We start from the raw sequence: 17,609 nt of genomic DNA on the forward strand, positions 1-17,609 counted from the left end.
ATATTAACTACATGCACGTATGCATTAAATATAGCTATACTACATATACATAAATAGTACCTTCCTATGTATGCACGAGAGTATGTATGTATGTGTATAGTACATGCAATGAAAAAATCTCACATATAGATGGGAATTTAGTTACATACTTATGTATGTATGTTTGCTTTACTAGTTACGTAGTTGTGTTCCAATTAACTATGTATGTTTGTATGTATGTATTTTGCATAAATATTTTCACAGTTTGTCGGAGTAAAATGAATAAAATCGTGGAAAAAATACTCGTTCGTAATTAAGTAGTTAGTTAGTTTCTCTCTCTTTTTCAAAAAATTTGCATAAAAAAGGAAATAATCAAAGTGTTTGAATTTTGGCATCGCCTTTCGATTTACAATTCGCATTTAAAATGTTTTTTATTTTTTATTTTTTATTGTTTTTGTTGCTGATGAAGTTGCTTAGTTTTGACTGGTTGATGTTGATGATGTACTGATTGTAGCCACAACAAATGCCCTCGTCCGGCACGCTTTCGTGGCACAAGGGCGCGATAGTCGGAATTTCAAGTTAACACCTCTTTGAGGTGGCGCGCATATGCTTCCGCCGTATGGAACACAGGTTCGCTGAAAAGACAATTTACAAAGAGGTTATAAATAAGGATGTATTAAGTTGTAAATAGAAACACCCTATTAATTATATATCCACAAAATGCACGATCTTTCAGATTTTTTTTTGGCTACAAAACTGCATTCTCAAAAAAATTCTAAAAAAAAAAAAATTTAAATTTGTAAATTAGTATTGTGCTAATTTTACTCAACTTCGGTGTAAAAAAAATTCATAACTCAAATCATTGTATAGTGCGCACTATAATACTATACTTAAATATTGCGCAATACTCAGAGCTACCACCTTAATCTTTTTAATTTTTTTTTAAGATGGCATATTTTCAGAAACTAATTTTTTTTATCAAAAACTTTGTATGTGAAAAATTTTTAAAGAAAAAAAATGTAAAAAATATTTATTTTCATAGATAATTTTGATGTGTGTATGCGTGATTTTTTTCAAATTTTTTTCTCGCCCCGTTCTCGAGATATTTGGAACTATTAAATCGATTTGTTTTTGTTTTTGTGCTGCAATGTTTAAAAATGCATTAATCAATCTCAAATTTCCGATTTATTTATTATTTGTGTTTATCCATCAACCTTAAAAATTTGAAACAAATCAAACACATGAAGTGTGAACCCCGTCCATTTTGGTATGGAACGCCCCATATACATCACTTTTCGATAAGCCTGATACTTTCTGAGAAATTAATTAATCATTCCAGTTTTTTATGCTTTATTTATTTATTTATTTTTTTCTTTGATTAGAAAGTTCAAAATTTAGCAGGGGAAAAAATTGAAAAATAACAATTTCTATGCAAATTTTTTATTTGTGTTAGAGCCTGTTCTCTTACAAAAAAATTTAGCTACTAATGAAGATAATCGATGGATAAATAATTGGGAATGAGTGGTCAAATGGAAATGCGCAAGGATTTTTTGTATGAAAAATGAACAGGTAAGAGTGTACATGGCGTGGGCTGTATGTCCTGATGAACTTGTGGACAAATGTGTATTCAATAGAATTCGGTATATTTGCACAGTCAAATATATTTTCAATTCATTATGATGTAACCACACATGCATTTAACATTTATACACACACATACATACATACATACATCTACATGTATGTAATTCCATACATTTGCTCTCGCCTGAGCGCCAATGCGTTGTGTTGATTGTATGCCATTGTCATTTTGGTGATTTGCATTCATTAATACCACAACGCAATTTCATTTCGTTTTTCGCACTCCCCATGGAGCATCAAATTCTAAATCCCGTTTAAAAGTATGTATGCACTTTAGGGTGGTACAGAAAATGTGAGGTCGGAACTTGAGTGCTCTCACCCCTAGGATTGTTCTATATCGAAAAATAGAACCTTGTTGTTTTCTTCTAATCAAAAAAATATTTAGAGGTCGCTCAAAGCGCTCAAAGTTTCCAATAGATTTTATATGTAAAAAAAAAACAATTATCCTAGAAACTGTATAGAATACTTTAAAACAAATATTTTTCAAATCAAGAGATTTCGAAAATTAATACCCAATTGTTTATTTAAAATCTTTTTAATAATAACGATTTTTCATGGGTCCCCCAAAACCCAAGAAAAAATGCAATTTGAGCGCTTTTGGCGACCTATAATATTTTTTGGATTAAGAAAAAAACAATTGGTAAATTTATTTCGATATTGAACAGTTCTAGAGGGCGAGCGTATTAAAATTCCGACATTACTTTTCCCCACATGCAATTTTGGATCACCCTTATGCACATGCAATCGTGTATAGTATTTATGTGCGTATTTATAGCTTACCTGTCGCTGATATCGCGTTTTCGCCTTCTATCCTGCGACAACGCCTCCACGCACAGCACAATTAATTTGCTATCGCAAGTTTGGCGCTCCTGGTCGAGCAATTTGTTCCCCAGTAAATTACTGGCATAACCGAACTTATCTCTGGAGCCCGAATGCCAGGCGTCACAATATGTGTCAATTGAACGCTCACCGTTGGGTAGTGAGCCATGCCAAACGTGCTTTTGTGGCCTGTTAAAATGCAAAAAAAAAAGGAATAAAGAAAAGAAATTAGAAATGAGGGGACTAACACAGAAAGAAAAAAATATTGTAATAACAAAACCTTTTATTTAGATTACATTTTAGTCAAATTGAAAATGAATTTATTTTCAATAATGCTTACATAATAAGTACATATATCTGCTTGTGAGATTAAGGGGGCTGCGATGTAATTTGACACCTTTAATTTCTATAATATCTTAAATGGGCAATTATGACCTAATTTATTCCAAATTCATCATTTTTGTCTAATTAATTTTTGGTAAGAAGAATTGTTTAACGTTTTTTTTATTGCAAAATTAGGCTAGTGTTTAGTTAACACCTGTTCATACTGAAGCTGTAATGCTATCTTAGAGTGCATGAGTTCCCCGTGCATGGGCGTAGCCAGGTAGGGGCAGGGGGGTGCTCGAGCCCACCCCCCTAACTTTCAAATTTTCCTTATATATATATAAAATAGTACCCTGAAATGCCAGCTTAATAGGGTCCATAGGGGGTTAAGACCACGCTGTCTGATAAAGGCATGGAAAATATTAATATATGTATATAGATATTTTCTTTCTATTTGTATTCTTAGTGATCCACACAAACGTACTTATCAGCTCTTCTTCTGTGACCTCTGAGCGCTCTCTTGCGCCCGAAAGTGTGCTGCAACTAAGCGACTCAACTATAACCGACACTCTGGTAATATTTGCCCCCCTGACTACAGTCATCAAAGTTTACTCTAGCGTTGGGTGCATGGCAATGAAACAACTTAAATTTATGACATTATGTAGAGCAACAGTATGGATATCAAGTAAACGGAAAATTTTGTAGAATTTAAAACATTTAATTTTTTTGGTCAACTAGTACAAATAGGTATTGAAAATGTCCCTTTTAACAATTTCCTAAACTAACAATGTTAAACTGATAACCAGAGACCGTAACAGTAACAAATTTTATAAAAAAAATCGCTCTTTAACAATTATTTTTTGACTTTTATTTAATTATTCCTTAAACAACCTGTAAATAAGATATTTTTGATTTTTAAATTACATATCTTAGATAATGGTTATCGAAGACATTTATTTATAAAAGTCGTAAATAAAAATCAGTTACTGACCTTTATTTTTTAAACCATACTTATAAAAGTCATTTGTATAAGTCGCAGTAAACTTTTGTTTCCCAACACCTTCCTAACTGCGAAAAATATTAATGACTTTCATACGAATTATTTAAAAAATAAAAGTTGATTACTGATTTATATTGATGACTTTTAAAAGTAAAAGTCACTGACGGATTTTTATTGATGGCTTTTATAAATAAAAGTCTTCAATAACTGTTATCTAAGACATATAATATAACAATCAAAAACAATTGTTATTTATTTTCATATTTGAGTCTCGGTGAAAAAAGAAATCGTTTGGAATGTATCACTTAGTTGTAGAACATTTCCTTCATAATTAATTTTTCCATGACAATTTTCATCAGATAACTTTTATGTTCGGCCCCTGCTAATTGTTAATCACAATTTTAATACCTCTATTCGTCCTTGTACAACAAAAAAATTAATGTTTTTAAATTTCACGCAATGTTCTCTTTTATTTGATACCCGTTTTGTTATTCGACATTGCACTGAATTTCTTTCATTAATCAGATCCTCGAAATTTCAAAGTCCTGTAAAAGACATGTAGCAGTATTACTATATTTGGCCCCCTAGTTTCGTATATTGATTTTCTGGAAGCTTTACTTTGGGACTTCGTCAACCCAAAGCTTACAATCTAAAAAAATACAGTATACCCATAGGCCTCCCTTACGAGAAACTAAGGACCGTTACAGTTATTTTGACGGGCCACTGCACGCTAAGAGGGCACTTGTGTAATTTAGGAATCTAGTCTAGTGACCGCAGTCGCTGCTGTGACGATGCCAGGTGGACTAGATTGTACCTCTCTGGAGTGTTAGGACGTCCCACGTAGAAGGGAGAGAAGCATAGGACATTTATGACCAAGTGAGGACCTCATACACTATTTACCCCCGTGATCAATTCTGAAATTCCTAGAGTATCTAGGGTTGGTGAGGTACTGTGATGAGCTGTAGGCTCAATAGAGCTACTGGTCGCAATGTTTTATTCGACTATCTACCTATTTATCTATCCATCTATCCATGGCTTTGTTGCACTTAAACTACGCGGGTTCTCTAAATAGCTGAAACTCTTTAACCGCGAGAGCTCGTGCCGAATTCTGATGAAGAAATTCACTGGGCGCGAGTTGATTAAGACGGTGATTGCCTATCGGTTATAACATGTCTGGATATCGTCTGTGAGTTCGTAGATATGTCTAGGAGGAGATTATGCTTTCAGCGTCTGTTCGGGTGTTCCCAGCGGTAGCAGCCGCGCAGAAATTGCTTGCCACGCAGAATGTTATGTTCTTGACATTGCGGCCTCCGTATACTGATGGTGTTCAGGTGACGTCAGAAGGCATCCCATTACCGTCCAGAGTACGATGTTTTGACAGGTCCGTAGCTCCATTCACTGTTGCGGCTATATTCTTTATCAAAAATTGCAGTTGTCTTCACCTCAAAGGAGAGCAAGCTCCCAAAGCCCAAAAACGTTCGTCCTACTAACCGTCGTTTTTGGTATGGCTCGGGATGATTACCTAATTACTGTCTTTAATCTTTTGTAAATGATGTCAAAAAATGTTGAGTAGTCCGTTTGCGACGCTGTATTCATATACATATCTTCCAATAAAAAACCTCTGAGATATGAGAGTAATCTGGGCGGAAATACTTCTCTTTTTAGATCATCATTGAAATATTGCCTTAATGAATCTGCATTTGGTACTTTGATCAAGTACTATGTTGTTGAATGTAATTATAATTGGAAATTATGCTAACATTCACTTATGAAACTATACGTGCAGCCAACTCTCCGCCAAAGATTATATCTATATTTGTTTATGCATACATATTTGCCCCATAGAGACCGCTCGTATAATTCAACTCAAGATTCCATGGCCCCCCTGAGAATTGAGTTTCCAGGAATAACAGTAAGCAACCTTTGACTTTGCATCTACTTTGAGTTAAATTGAATTGCATTGTTTAGCTGTGCATAATTGAGAAATATGTTTTAACTAATGTGCACAGCAAGTTCCATTTACCTGTTTTCTCAGTGGCTAGTGTGTGCCATTGAAGTCATACTGATATTTTGATAACATTTATGTAGTAATTGCCAAAATTCAAACACGCAGGTATCTAGATACGCATTTGGAGGCAATATACTACATACATATCTAATTCTATGAGCTGTTTCTCTCTCAGTTTGGGAATACTGGTTTAGTATAATGTATATATGGAACTAGGTATACATATATACCTATGTATGCCTTTATACGCAAACATTAGTGAATTTCTCAATCGTTTTCCGCTTTTATAAGTGGAACTTAATAATCTACAACAAGTTTTAATGATTACAAGCATATATAAGTACATTTATGAAGAAGAGAACCATATAATTTTGTGTGTAGAAATTCGATACTATGTGAAATTCATGGCTGAAATACATTGTACAAATATTTAGATTCTGAAGTGAATAATTTTGATAAGATTCAGGCAAAACTGAAGACCAAGGTAAACTAAACACTTTACTCACATGTATAAGGGGAAAAGGTGGAGGGGAATATGTAGATGAAGAAAATGATAAACATAAAAGTAAAAACAAAGATAACTATAAAGAAAAACATGAGGATGAGGGTACCGATAAAAGTAAAGATGAAGATAGAGGAACACAGATTTAAATAAAGGTAGTTGTAGAGAAAAGGATATAGATAGAGGCACACAGACTCAATCTGGGAACTATTTCGGGATTTTAGAGATTTTCGGGATTCTGGGACTTATAGATATAATAGTCGATATTTTTATCGGTTTTGTTATCCTTATTTTTTATCGATATTGCTATCGGTATTTTGATGGATATTTTCATCGATTTTCTTGTCGATTTTTGTTACCGATTGTGTTATCCATTATTTACTGTTTTTGTTATCAATTTTGTTATCGATTATTTATCGATTTTGGTATCGATATTTTTTTAATCGATTTTGGTATCGATATTTTTTTAATCGATTTTATTATAGATATTTTTATCGATTTTGTTACCGATTTTTGTTATCGATTATTTATCGATTTTGCTATCGATATTTATATCGATTTTGCTACCAATATTATTATCGATTTTGCTATCGAAATTTTTATCGAATTTGTCATCGATTTTGTTATCGATATTTTTTATCGGTTTTGTTATCCAAATTTTATTGGATGTTACCATCGAGACATACGAAGGTCCGTATTCAAGAATCACCGGAGCCAATGAAGAATATAGACGACTGCGCCATTTTGGTTTGTGACATGTTAATCACAGTTCCGAGTACAGAGAGAAGTTTAGAAGACTTTCGGGAACAAAAACTTCCAAACCGATATCTATAGTCCTATTGGTAAGAAAGTACGTCGTTAGCTTTCCTACAAGGGAGTAAAAATGAAGATACACAGACACTGCCCTTGGGACAAAGGCTTTTTCTTTGAGATCTTTGCACTACTTCTTTAAAAGTCTGGATTTTGGTAAAAAGTGGCGCAGACATCAAATCAGGGTATCCAATGACAGACAAACTATTCTATTATCGATAACTATCTATTAACATATCGATAAATTTATTACTAATGAGCTAATTAGTGCAAAAGCAACAACAAAATATCGAAAACTGTATTCTTAAATATTTTTAAAACGATATTGCTAAATAAGTCGATAATGATATCGATAAAAATATCGAAAACAATTGGACTTCGAAAATATCAACCTCAAATCCCTTCGTGATTTATTCATCAAAATCGTTTTTAAAGGATATGCATGTTTTATTATTAACAAAAAAAAAAATCTACAAATGATGAGCATTGTTCATCCTTAGTGACTCACAAGAAATATGGTCTCATGATAATGTTGATGGAGAATTTGCGAGCTCTAAAGTCATTTCCCTACAAATGCCAGAGGATTTCTGAATGTAAATTCAGCAAGCAAAACAATCGCTACACCATCACCTCGGTGACAAAGCGTAAGAAATTGCACTTCCGATAGCAGAAGGATTTAAACATTTCCAGAAATCAGCTGCCGTAAGTCGAGCATCTCAACGAACTCGTCGTCTCGATGACAAACCGCTGCAAAAGCACGGAAATGCTAAAGCCCGCCAGCGGCAGTAAAATGCTGTCGCCAACATGCAAGTGGAAGAGGTGGCGAACACACATCATACGCACCTATGTATGTATGTATATGCTTAAGCACATGCGGTTAGAATACGTATACAAGTACATATGTATATGCATGTATATAGCGCTTAGGTGACTTGTACTTTACTTAGAGTTTTGTTGTTGTTATTGTACACCACACATTTATATGCAGATATATTTTTATGGATGCAACAAGGCGGAAGCGCTTCACTGAGCTTGCGCGCAAAGACACAAGCGAAGTAAGTCAACGAAGCGTATATCCCATTCATTCATTCTTCATTCAACAGCAGATGCATTTATAGGTCAGCGAGGGTACACGTTTACGGCGTTTACGGGTGCTTAGTGGAATTCTCAAAAGAGTGTGCATTCATGCATATCTAACTAAAAACAAGGAATCGCGCAGTACATCTAAAAAGATGCATATGTACATACACACAGGTGTATCTATGTACAAGCGGAAAATGCGCCATTTACATGAAAACGTGCCCAAGAGGCAAGTACGCGCATACATACATACATACATACATTGAAACATATGTATTTGCATCTGATTTTACATACTCAAATTGCAGAATATCCGTAAGTTGTGGGCAAAAAAAAAAAACGATATTGAGAATGAAAGAATCAGAAAATGCGTGTAAGCGAGTATGTTGAGAAAAATCAAGTGTAGCGTGTTTACACAGTTCATTACGGTGAATGTGCAGCAAACGAGCAAAAACACGAGTAAAGTGATGCGTACATAAGTTGGCGAGAAAGGCTTTAATGGCTGTGGCGGTGTGGCATCTTCGATGGCACCGCATGTCAAGTGGAGGGTGAAGTGAGCTGTAAGGATTAAGTAGGTATGTAAGAGGAAAAAGTACGAGTACGAATATAAGCATGGAGTTAAGAGGTTGCTATTTAAAAGAAGTGTTGGCTGACTTGAGCAGTCAATTCCCTAAGATTTGGGTTGTGTTTGAGGAATAGGCTCCTAGTAATTCAAGCTTAGCAGTGCACTTGAAACTTCACAGGAATTATCTGCTTAGCTTCGAGGTTGTTAAACTCGATTTTTATCGTAAAAAAGATGGCATGGCTTAGATAGTAGACCTATGTACGTTCATCTACATCTATACCATTTATATAAAGAGAAGTCCCTTTTTTGAAGTGAAACTTCTTTAGCAATGGGGGCGTTTTGCACTACGGGCCGATCGGAGATAGCGGGACTAGTGGACATTCTCCATATATTGTAGACATTTACGTGAACAATGCTGCAACTAAGTGAACTCTGAGGCTTAGTTCATCCAACAGGTTACTAATAACTTTAATTATCAGATCACGGAAGTTAAAATTGACCGCAACTTTGAAATGTGTGAATGTGGTAAATAACGACTGACTTGTATTGCCTTCAGGAATGCCGAGTATTCAATAAATCTCTCCGACAGCTTATAGTTAGTATCTGCTGAGTACCGAGACACAGTGTTACTCTAAGAAATGAGATAGCAGACGAATGCGCAAGAAAGGGATCCAAGGTATGATTAACTAGAAGAAGAGGACCAAAGCATATAGCCTCTCATTCAATTACTGTTTTCGAGACTTGAGGAGATGAGCAGAAAGTGGACTCATCTGCACACATGCAATGTATTGCGCTCACTCTGTATTATGGCTTACTATTACGAATTCATGAGGAAAAACAAAAAAACAAAAACAATTATTCTTAAAACATTTGAGCGCCTAACTCTTTGCAAATCACACTTGGAAAGTAAAAAATGGACTTTATTTTTAATTTGCTAACACTAAAATATTCATAAAAACTGTAAATGCATGTAAAACGAGTTAAGAAATTGCTCACAATGGAGTTATAAAATTTAATATTTTTCACAAAGAAAAAAATTGGTACGCACACCAAAACTGCAAAAGTACAAGATATCAACAAAAACAAACTGTTGTGGAATGTATTCATAGGTGTACATTAGAACATACACCCTTATAGGCAAAAACAGGAAATTTTATAATAGAATACATTTTTGTTTGATTTGCCGAACCGAATGTTCCAAATGCCATTAAACTCAGGTACTATGTTTCAGCTTTAATTTATTGACATTTGGGTGGTATGTTAGGGTCATGAGACCAGCTGACTAAGTACTAGAATGGTGTTCTTGATGCCAATGAACTTTGGATCAAAAAAAAAAAAATTCTTTTTGACAAGATATGACAAAAAATTTAAAAACCGACCTTTAAGTTTGGCCGATATTTTTCGAACTTTGTTTTGGTACGGTGTGGGGCACATTAGAGTGATCCAAAAATAAGTAAAGTTGGAATTTTAATAATACCAAATTGTTTATTTAACCATTTTTATACCGGAGCGCACTTGTGCACAAGCGTCCACGCCCACATCCCACATAACGGTAATTTAGAGAAATACAAAATCTTCTATAAATTAGTAAATATTAAAGCTAATTTAATCAAAATTAATGCTTGCAACAATTCCTTACCAATAAATACGTTTAGGATAAAATTTTGGAAAATGGGCGTGGCACTGCCCACCTATGATCACATATATGTATCTCGGTAACCGTTCTACCAATTTGTACCAAACTCGGCGTGGTTATTGTGCTTGCCACATAAAAGCAAAACCTTAAAAATTATTGAAATCGGACTAAAATTACGGCCGCTTTTCATATAACGGTTAATTTTAGAGATGCTTGAAACTTCAATATTTCGAAATTTAAGGACTCTAATTTACTCAGAATTGATACACCTCGGCTTACCATGTAGCGGTAGTTTTCGGAAAGATGAAAAACTTAAATTTAATACTTGCGCCGGGTATTTAATGTTCGGCTACGCCCGAACGTAGAATTTCTTATTTGTTTTTTTTTTTTTAATTTGTAGAGTGATCCATCCAGAGCTTGGTTGTTTTAATTAAAAAAGAACACACTGAAAACAAAACTGGAAGTCTGAATGTTTATTAGATATCATCCGAAAGAAAAATCTCTGTCATTTGCTTTTTAAAAGATAATTCCACCCAAACGTTAGCCTCGACTGCGCTGTAGGTGGTCCAGTCGGAAGGTAAAATTTTCCATTACTCTTTTCAGCATTGCGCGAATTACGCTAGTAATGATAGCTTTCAAGTTTTGTTTCATAGCTGGCCAATCGATGAAGACTTCTGACTTCATATAAACCCAAAGGAAAAAAATTTGGAGGTGTGCCAGTTGTAGGCAAAAAAGCAAGTTATCATGGTGCGGTAGCGCTCGTTATTTACGGTAATGTTCTATATGCGTCCAACATTTGAATATGTTTACGTGCGACTGCTAACACCGGCCGCCTAAATGCCTGCTATGCACTGCTGCATGTGGAAGCACTTCCTTTGTGCAATTTATGAAATTTTTGCAGATGCAATTCTCAACTGCCATATAATAAGATTTTCTTAAGTTAAAATTTGATGGCACTTCAAAGTATGCTCGACCTAGTCTGATGCATCTTCCGTAAAATGCTTCCGGAGTCTTCACACTCCTTTTTGGACCAAAAAATATTTTTTTTTTATGAAAACAAGAACACACTGGTCTTCAGTGTTCCCGTTGATAATTTTCAGAAAGTCACAAAAAAGCGGTCATTGACGAAAAAGAGTCACCATATTATTTTTGCCTTTCTTTACGAGAAAAATAATAACAGGCCGATTCTGAACAGAAACTCTCTGGGAGTTTTCTCTCTTTTCCCTTTCCTGAGGATTTTTTTTACTAAATGGCAGAGTTGAGCTCTCAAAAAAGTGTCAAACAGCCTTTTCGAAGTTCGAGTTTCCTTCTATTGGAGGATTTCTTTCTGGGGAGAAACGAATTCCCGGAGAACAAACTGCCCGAAAGTACTAAGAATTGGGCGGTAAATCTGTTGAATTTAAAAAGAAAATAGTGGGACAAGCGTTGCATAAAACAGGGTTGCAAACATACACATAAATCTAGTTGCTACTAGGAGAAGAGTTGTATTTCCTTTAAACGTTTTAAGTGATGCATTTTTTAGTACTTTTAGGAGGATATATTTATAATAGCTTGGTTCTGTTAACATTTCCTAAAAAATCTCTGAAAAGGGCAAAAGTCTCACATAATTTGGAAAAGGGTCAAACTATCAAAACTTTCAAAAAGTCGGGTCAAAGGGTATTGGTGCTTTAAGAGGGTCAAATTGTCCCTTTAGTCGCATAACGGCAACACTGCTATTATCCCCTCTAACTGAGTTTATCAGAATGAAATGATAGAAAAAAATAAATAAATGTCAGAGATTCTACTTTCGGTTGATAATAAATATTCAGACGTCCAGTTCTGTTTTAAGTGTTTTATTTAAAATTCAAAAACCAAGGCCTATATAGATCAACTTATACATACATACATACATAAGTGTATGTATGTAGGCATGTCCTAATACCATTTGCAATGGCACTTTTGTACATATCCCATTGCCCGTTGTGTGTAACGAGAGATGTAAAAAATTTATTCAATTATGTAAAAGAAAATTTTTGGAAAATAAACTTTTCTTTAATGTGCTCTTGGCAAGTTGCTCAACTGATGTTTGTGTTGATGTTTGAGATCAAATGTGGGTAGGTTAAATGGTAGAGTTGTTGCAGACAATACAATTGCAAAAGGTAACTGAAAACTCCGACTTATCTAAGTAAATAAGAAATTCACGTAAACTTTTGCATGCGTAATTTCACTAAATCGACAACAATTATTATACACAAGTGTGCACGCAGAGCAACAAGAAATGTGAGTACATACATACGTTCATGAAGTCTACATGGAACTCATATGTACATAAGTATGTATTTGCATTCTGTGTAAAATTAATGTCGGAAAGCTGGAAAGGTCAGAGACGTATGTACATACATACGAATATTTACATACATACATATATGTAGATGAGCATATTTATATGCAAGTAAATGTTTACATATATGTAAATAGAATACGTAGCCATTAAGTGCATAGCAGCCAGCAGCAAACTAAATCTTTATGCAAACGCAAATAAGGAGCAATGCGAGATTGTAGGTGCGTAAAAGCAGAAAAGTGAATAGGAACTGTGAACAATGATGACGAAAATTTGCATTTGAAAATTTAATAACCGGAAAACTGGTATGATTCGTAAACAGAATGCGAAGAGCAAGCAACACCTCCTTTGAGTGGTTGAATATGAACGAGATTGGCATGCTAAGGAGATGGAGGAGCATATGCATTGCACAAGCAAGTACATATACATATAACCACTTGTATTTGAAAAAGTAAAGTTTCTGCTTTCTCTGAATTAATTTGCAAACTGTCATATTTAGCCTTTTCAATTTAAGTGAAGAATTGGTACGCAAAAAAAACACTTTTAGGTTATTTGCATTTGAATGATTTGTAGGGCATATGAATTTTGATGAAGATTTTCGAGCACGTACCTTTGTTTGTATGTAACTAGGGTGTGATTCAGATGAGAAGTTGAATGCTTAGAAATTAGGAAAGAAAATGAGGTTACGAGGTGGTTGTATCCCTTATGCTCCGGTGTGAAATTGTGATTAAACTCACAGCATTATTCACAGAGATCAATTTCTATTCTCCAGTATAACCACTCAATAACAAATTCAATACCCATATGTACGAATGTTGGAGCAGGAAAAAAACACATGCGTGTTTCTTCGAAAATGGTGATTTTTGGAATCTGAAATTTTTCGCTATGGTAATGCGCCTTTCGGTAGCTGAGGGTATACCAGAAGTGGTTGCCCTACAAATTGGAAATATCAAAAACTACGGCTTCAATAATAGTTCTACTCAGGGACGGAAAATAATCATTATTTTGTAAATTTTAACCAAAAAAATCAAAAAGTTTTAATCGTTGTAAAACAGCTTTAACTATACTGACGTATTTGTATTCATCCGTCCTACCGTATTTTACAATAATTTTTGTTTTTCGAGCTTAACCAATACAGATTAAAGATAATATTTAATATGTAAATTATTATTACTCAATTTATTTTTTCACTTAAAAATAATGATTATTCAAAAAACTCAAAAGCTATACTAGCGTGATATCTGATGTATTCTTTTCAAAGGTAGCGAAATCCTAATAAAAGGAAAAAGTTCCAAAATTTTCAGGCCAAAATTTCAGTTGGTTGAGCTTGTATGACCTTTTAATTTTTAGGTGGAAAAATAAAACTCAGTAATAATTATTATCTCTGAGCGAAAAAATAAAAATCATAAAATAATCATTATTTGTGATCGGAAATAAATTTGGCAATAATTAACCGAAAGGTAATCAATTCGTCGGAATATTTTTTTATTTTTTAGGGTTTTTTTATGTTTATTACCGCATAGCTTTGGATCACGTTAGCCGCTTTCTATAATCCTTTTTTTAAAGGAAAGGTGTTACCATACTAATTTAGTTTAATTCCGATCATTGGATCATGAAGAAATTAACGATAGTCTTAAATTTTGAATATGAGAATTGAAGTCGATTTTGTTTTTTGCTTAAAAATTACTTGTTATTATTTTGAAGCGAGAAAAATAAAAATCATAAAATAATGATTAAATGCTGATTATTTTACTCATAGTGATTACCGCCTCTGTTTTTTTCAATTTTCAAATGAAATTAGATATAAATAAGCATTGTTTCAACTACAATATTATTTTGAACCAAAAAGTGGCAAATAGCAGCTTCAATCACTGAGTGAAATCACGGTATCATCACGATTTTCGAAGCCTGAAAAGTACAAACATTTCTCCTACGGCTTAATTCAGGCCCACCTCAGATGAAGGGTACTCATTGCAGCTTCATTTTTCTTGCTCTGCAGCTCTTTTATCTAGCATTCCTCTTCTCGTTTTTCAATGATCCACCATTTAAATCCACACTTTTAGAGAGAGACTACACTCAGAAAAAAGTCAGCTAAATATATTTCACTCAAAACATGATTTGGTAAATATTACCAAATTATCACCCGTATGCTGTAATACGAATTTTCATAGTTATGAATTCGTAGTTCCGTTCCAAAAAAATCGAAAATTGGTATGCTGTAATCCTATCGTAACTATCAACGTCACTGCCAGCTAAAGGCGCAAAATTCGAAGTTCTTAATCAGCTGCTTTGACAGAAACAAATTAAAATATGTAAATATAATCGCAAGTGAGTAGTGAAACTAAAAAAAGGAAGTGCGCCTGGGCCACACTAGAGAAGTGAAACTTACGTTACTTATCTATTTTGTCTCATAACCAATGTATACATACACACATCTGCTTTTGCTTAATATTATTCTGTTTTTCCATTATCTTCATTTTTATCTTTATAATCTATCGATAATAACGTCCAACAAAATATCGATAACAAAACCGATAGATAGATAACACATCGATAACAAAATCGGTGACAAATTCGATAAAAATTTCAACAGCAACATCGATAATACCATTCGTAGAAAAATCGCTTAGAAAATCGATAACAAAATCGATCAAAATATCGATAACAAAAACGATAGAAAAAATATCGATAACAAAATCGATAAAAAATATCGGTAACAAATTCGGTTAATAATCGATAACAAACCCGATAAATTTATCGATTATTATATCGATAAGTCCCGAGAATCCCGAAAATCTCTAAAATCCCGAATGGTCCCCAGATTTAGTATCTGTGTCTCCATCTATATCCTTTTCTCTATACTTATCTTTATTTTAATCTTTCTTCCTCTATTTTCAACTTTACTTTTATCGGTATACTCATCTTCATCTATTTCTTTATATTTATCTTTATTTTTACTTTTATGTTTATCATTTTCTTCATTTTCACCTTTGGCCTTATATAAGTAAAGTGTTTAGATTTACCTTGGTCTTCATATTTGCCTTTATCTTTACGCATCTTTCGTTTTGTTTTTATTTTTACCTTTACCTTCATGCTTTTCATTATCTGTGTACGCACTCACCTTTACGTTCATTCTTGTATTGGTTTTTTTCTAAGTGTTATTCTTTATCCTTTTATTAGCAATGTTTTGTTAAATTAATACCATACACTCAAGAAGCACTTGTTTCAGCCCCAATAATTTCCATTGCATCGTTTCCGTTGCACTATTTCCGTTGCACCATTTCCGTTGCACCATTTCCGTGTGAAATTTCCGTTGAATTTACCAATTTACTCCCAACCAACCAACCGCCGCTAAAGAAGTTTCACTTCAAAAAAAAATTTAGTCGTTATTTGAAAAGATTTTCCTTAATTAAGTAGAATACAATGGAATCAGTGGCCGGAGACTTTTGTCTCAGGAGGAAGAACATGCTGCAGCTAACCGTTGCATTAATATACAAAGGAGATTGCTAGTAGTTTTGATCCATTTAGATCCAATCCTGATGGTCTGGTCTTTGTTTACCAGGAATCGATTCTCGTATCTGCAGCAACCAGCCGAGGATTGAAAGCAATTTAAGGATGTCTTATTTATTGAATACTTTTTGTATTTTCTAGGTAAACAATGAACTCTTATCTATTACATAAATACTCTTCAACTGTTTAAAAAGTGAACTTTTCGAAGTGGCACTTAAAATATTTCGCAGAAGAGTCTTGAATTCATATTATGTTTTCGTAAAGCTTAGTTTATTTCCAATTCTTATCGCTAACTTCAAATATGGAACAATTCCTAAGCTCAGCTAATTTAAAAATTAATAATATTTTAAATTGTATAGTTTGTTTTGAAAGAGTTCCTCGCTTTCGAGCAAAATACTCGTAACAAAATATTTGCTTTATTCAACAAAAAATCTCAAGTAATTACAGCATTGCTAAAATATTTTTTTTCTTTTATACAACGAAAAGAAGACAAAGTGAAAACGACAGCGAGAGAAACGCAAGTGTAAACTCAAAGATGCAATGAAAAATGTTTCGCATTTCATTTTAGCTAATGACCGTGGCCGAGTACAACGTACAATGACGATAACGCACACAATCGAGCTGCAGAATTCCGAGTACTGAGTGCAGAAAAAGTAAGAACGAAACGAGTGGATTGCAACTAAACGACTAGGAAGAGACTACTATAAATGACAGCAAAACTGGTGAACGACAAAAGTGTAACAAGTCACTAATATCGAAAGTGGCCAGTGAAGGTGGTGCAGGTGAAGGTGGTGTTGGTGGCAGAGGGGTGCTGTCGGTGGTGGTAGTGACCTTTTACGTGTACATAGTTTTGTATTAACTTTTGCAATAGTTACTAAACACAGCGAACGTTGCCTGACTACTGTAAAGGTCAAGCAGAGAATGAGCGAATATGGTGCGGTGCAGAAGAATGTTGACACAAAAAGTTTGTTCATTAATTACTTTCGAAATTAATTTTGACATTTTCAGTTTGCTTTTTGTTGGACTTGTACTTGCAGTACTATTTATGTGCTTTCTTTGTGTTGTCACTGTGTAGGTAGCTGAAATTTTTAGCTTGAAAAAGAAACTGGTAGTAGTGCAGTGCTACAGCGTGCAAAAATTAAATGCTCAGCTGAATTTGAAAAAAAGCGAACAAAAACAGATAGCAGAGTAGCAGCGCGCAGTTAGTTAGCTTCATTAGTAGGATGTCATTTCGCAATAATTTTTATTTATTTTTTTTTGACGTAGAATACGTCTTACCTTAAGGTATGGGGGCTATGTTCAAATGTTGTAGTTGTAATTTTTAGAGCTTCACAAAAACGCTTATTGCACGAGAACTAATAAAGCGATTTCAAAGAAAAGTGTGGCGTTTCAAAGATAAAATTCCAAACCTGTCG

At 34.0% G+C, this 17,609-nt stretch overlaps 1 protein-coding gene across 1 annotated transcript in view; it reads right to left on the bottom strand.

The window, feature by feature from the left end:
• Window positions 1–420: 420 nt before the first annotated feature.
• LOC108372230 (collagen alpha-1(XV) chain-like) overlaps window positions 421–17,609 on the bottom strand; it is a gene marked incomplete at its 5' end in the record, with an annotated part of 26,666 nt that continues 9,477 nt past the window's right edge. Inside the window, 2 exons of the mRNA XM_017627878.1 lie at window positions 421–614; window positions 2,401–2,628. Of these exons, the coding sequence (XP_017483367.1) occupies window positions 554–614; window positions 2,401–2,628 (289 nt within the window). The remainder of the gene's footprint in view (window positions 615–2,400; window positions 2,629–17,609) is intronic.

Source organism: Rhagoletis zephyria, unplaced genomic scaffold (assembly GCF_001687245.7).
Source record: "Rhagoletis zephyria isolate East Lansing unplaced genomic scaffold, Rhagoletis_zephyria_1.1 Rzeph_scaffold_05559, whole genome shotgun sequence".
Taxonomy (NCBI): Eukaryota; Metazoa; Arthropoda; class Insecta; order Diptera; family Tephritidae; genus Rhagoletis; species Rhagoletis zephyria.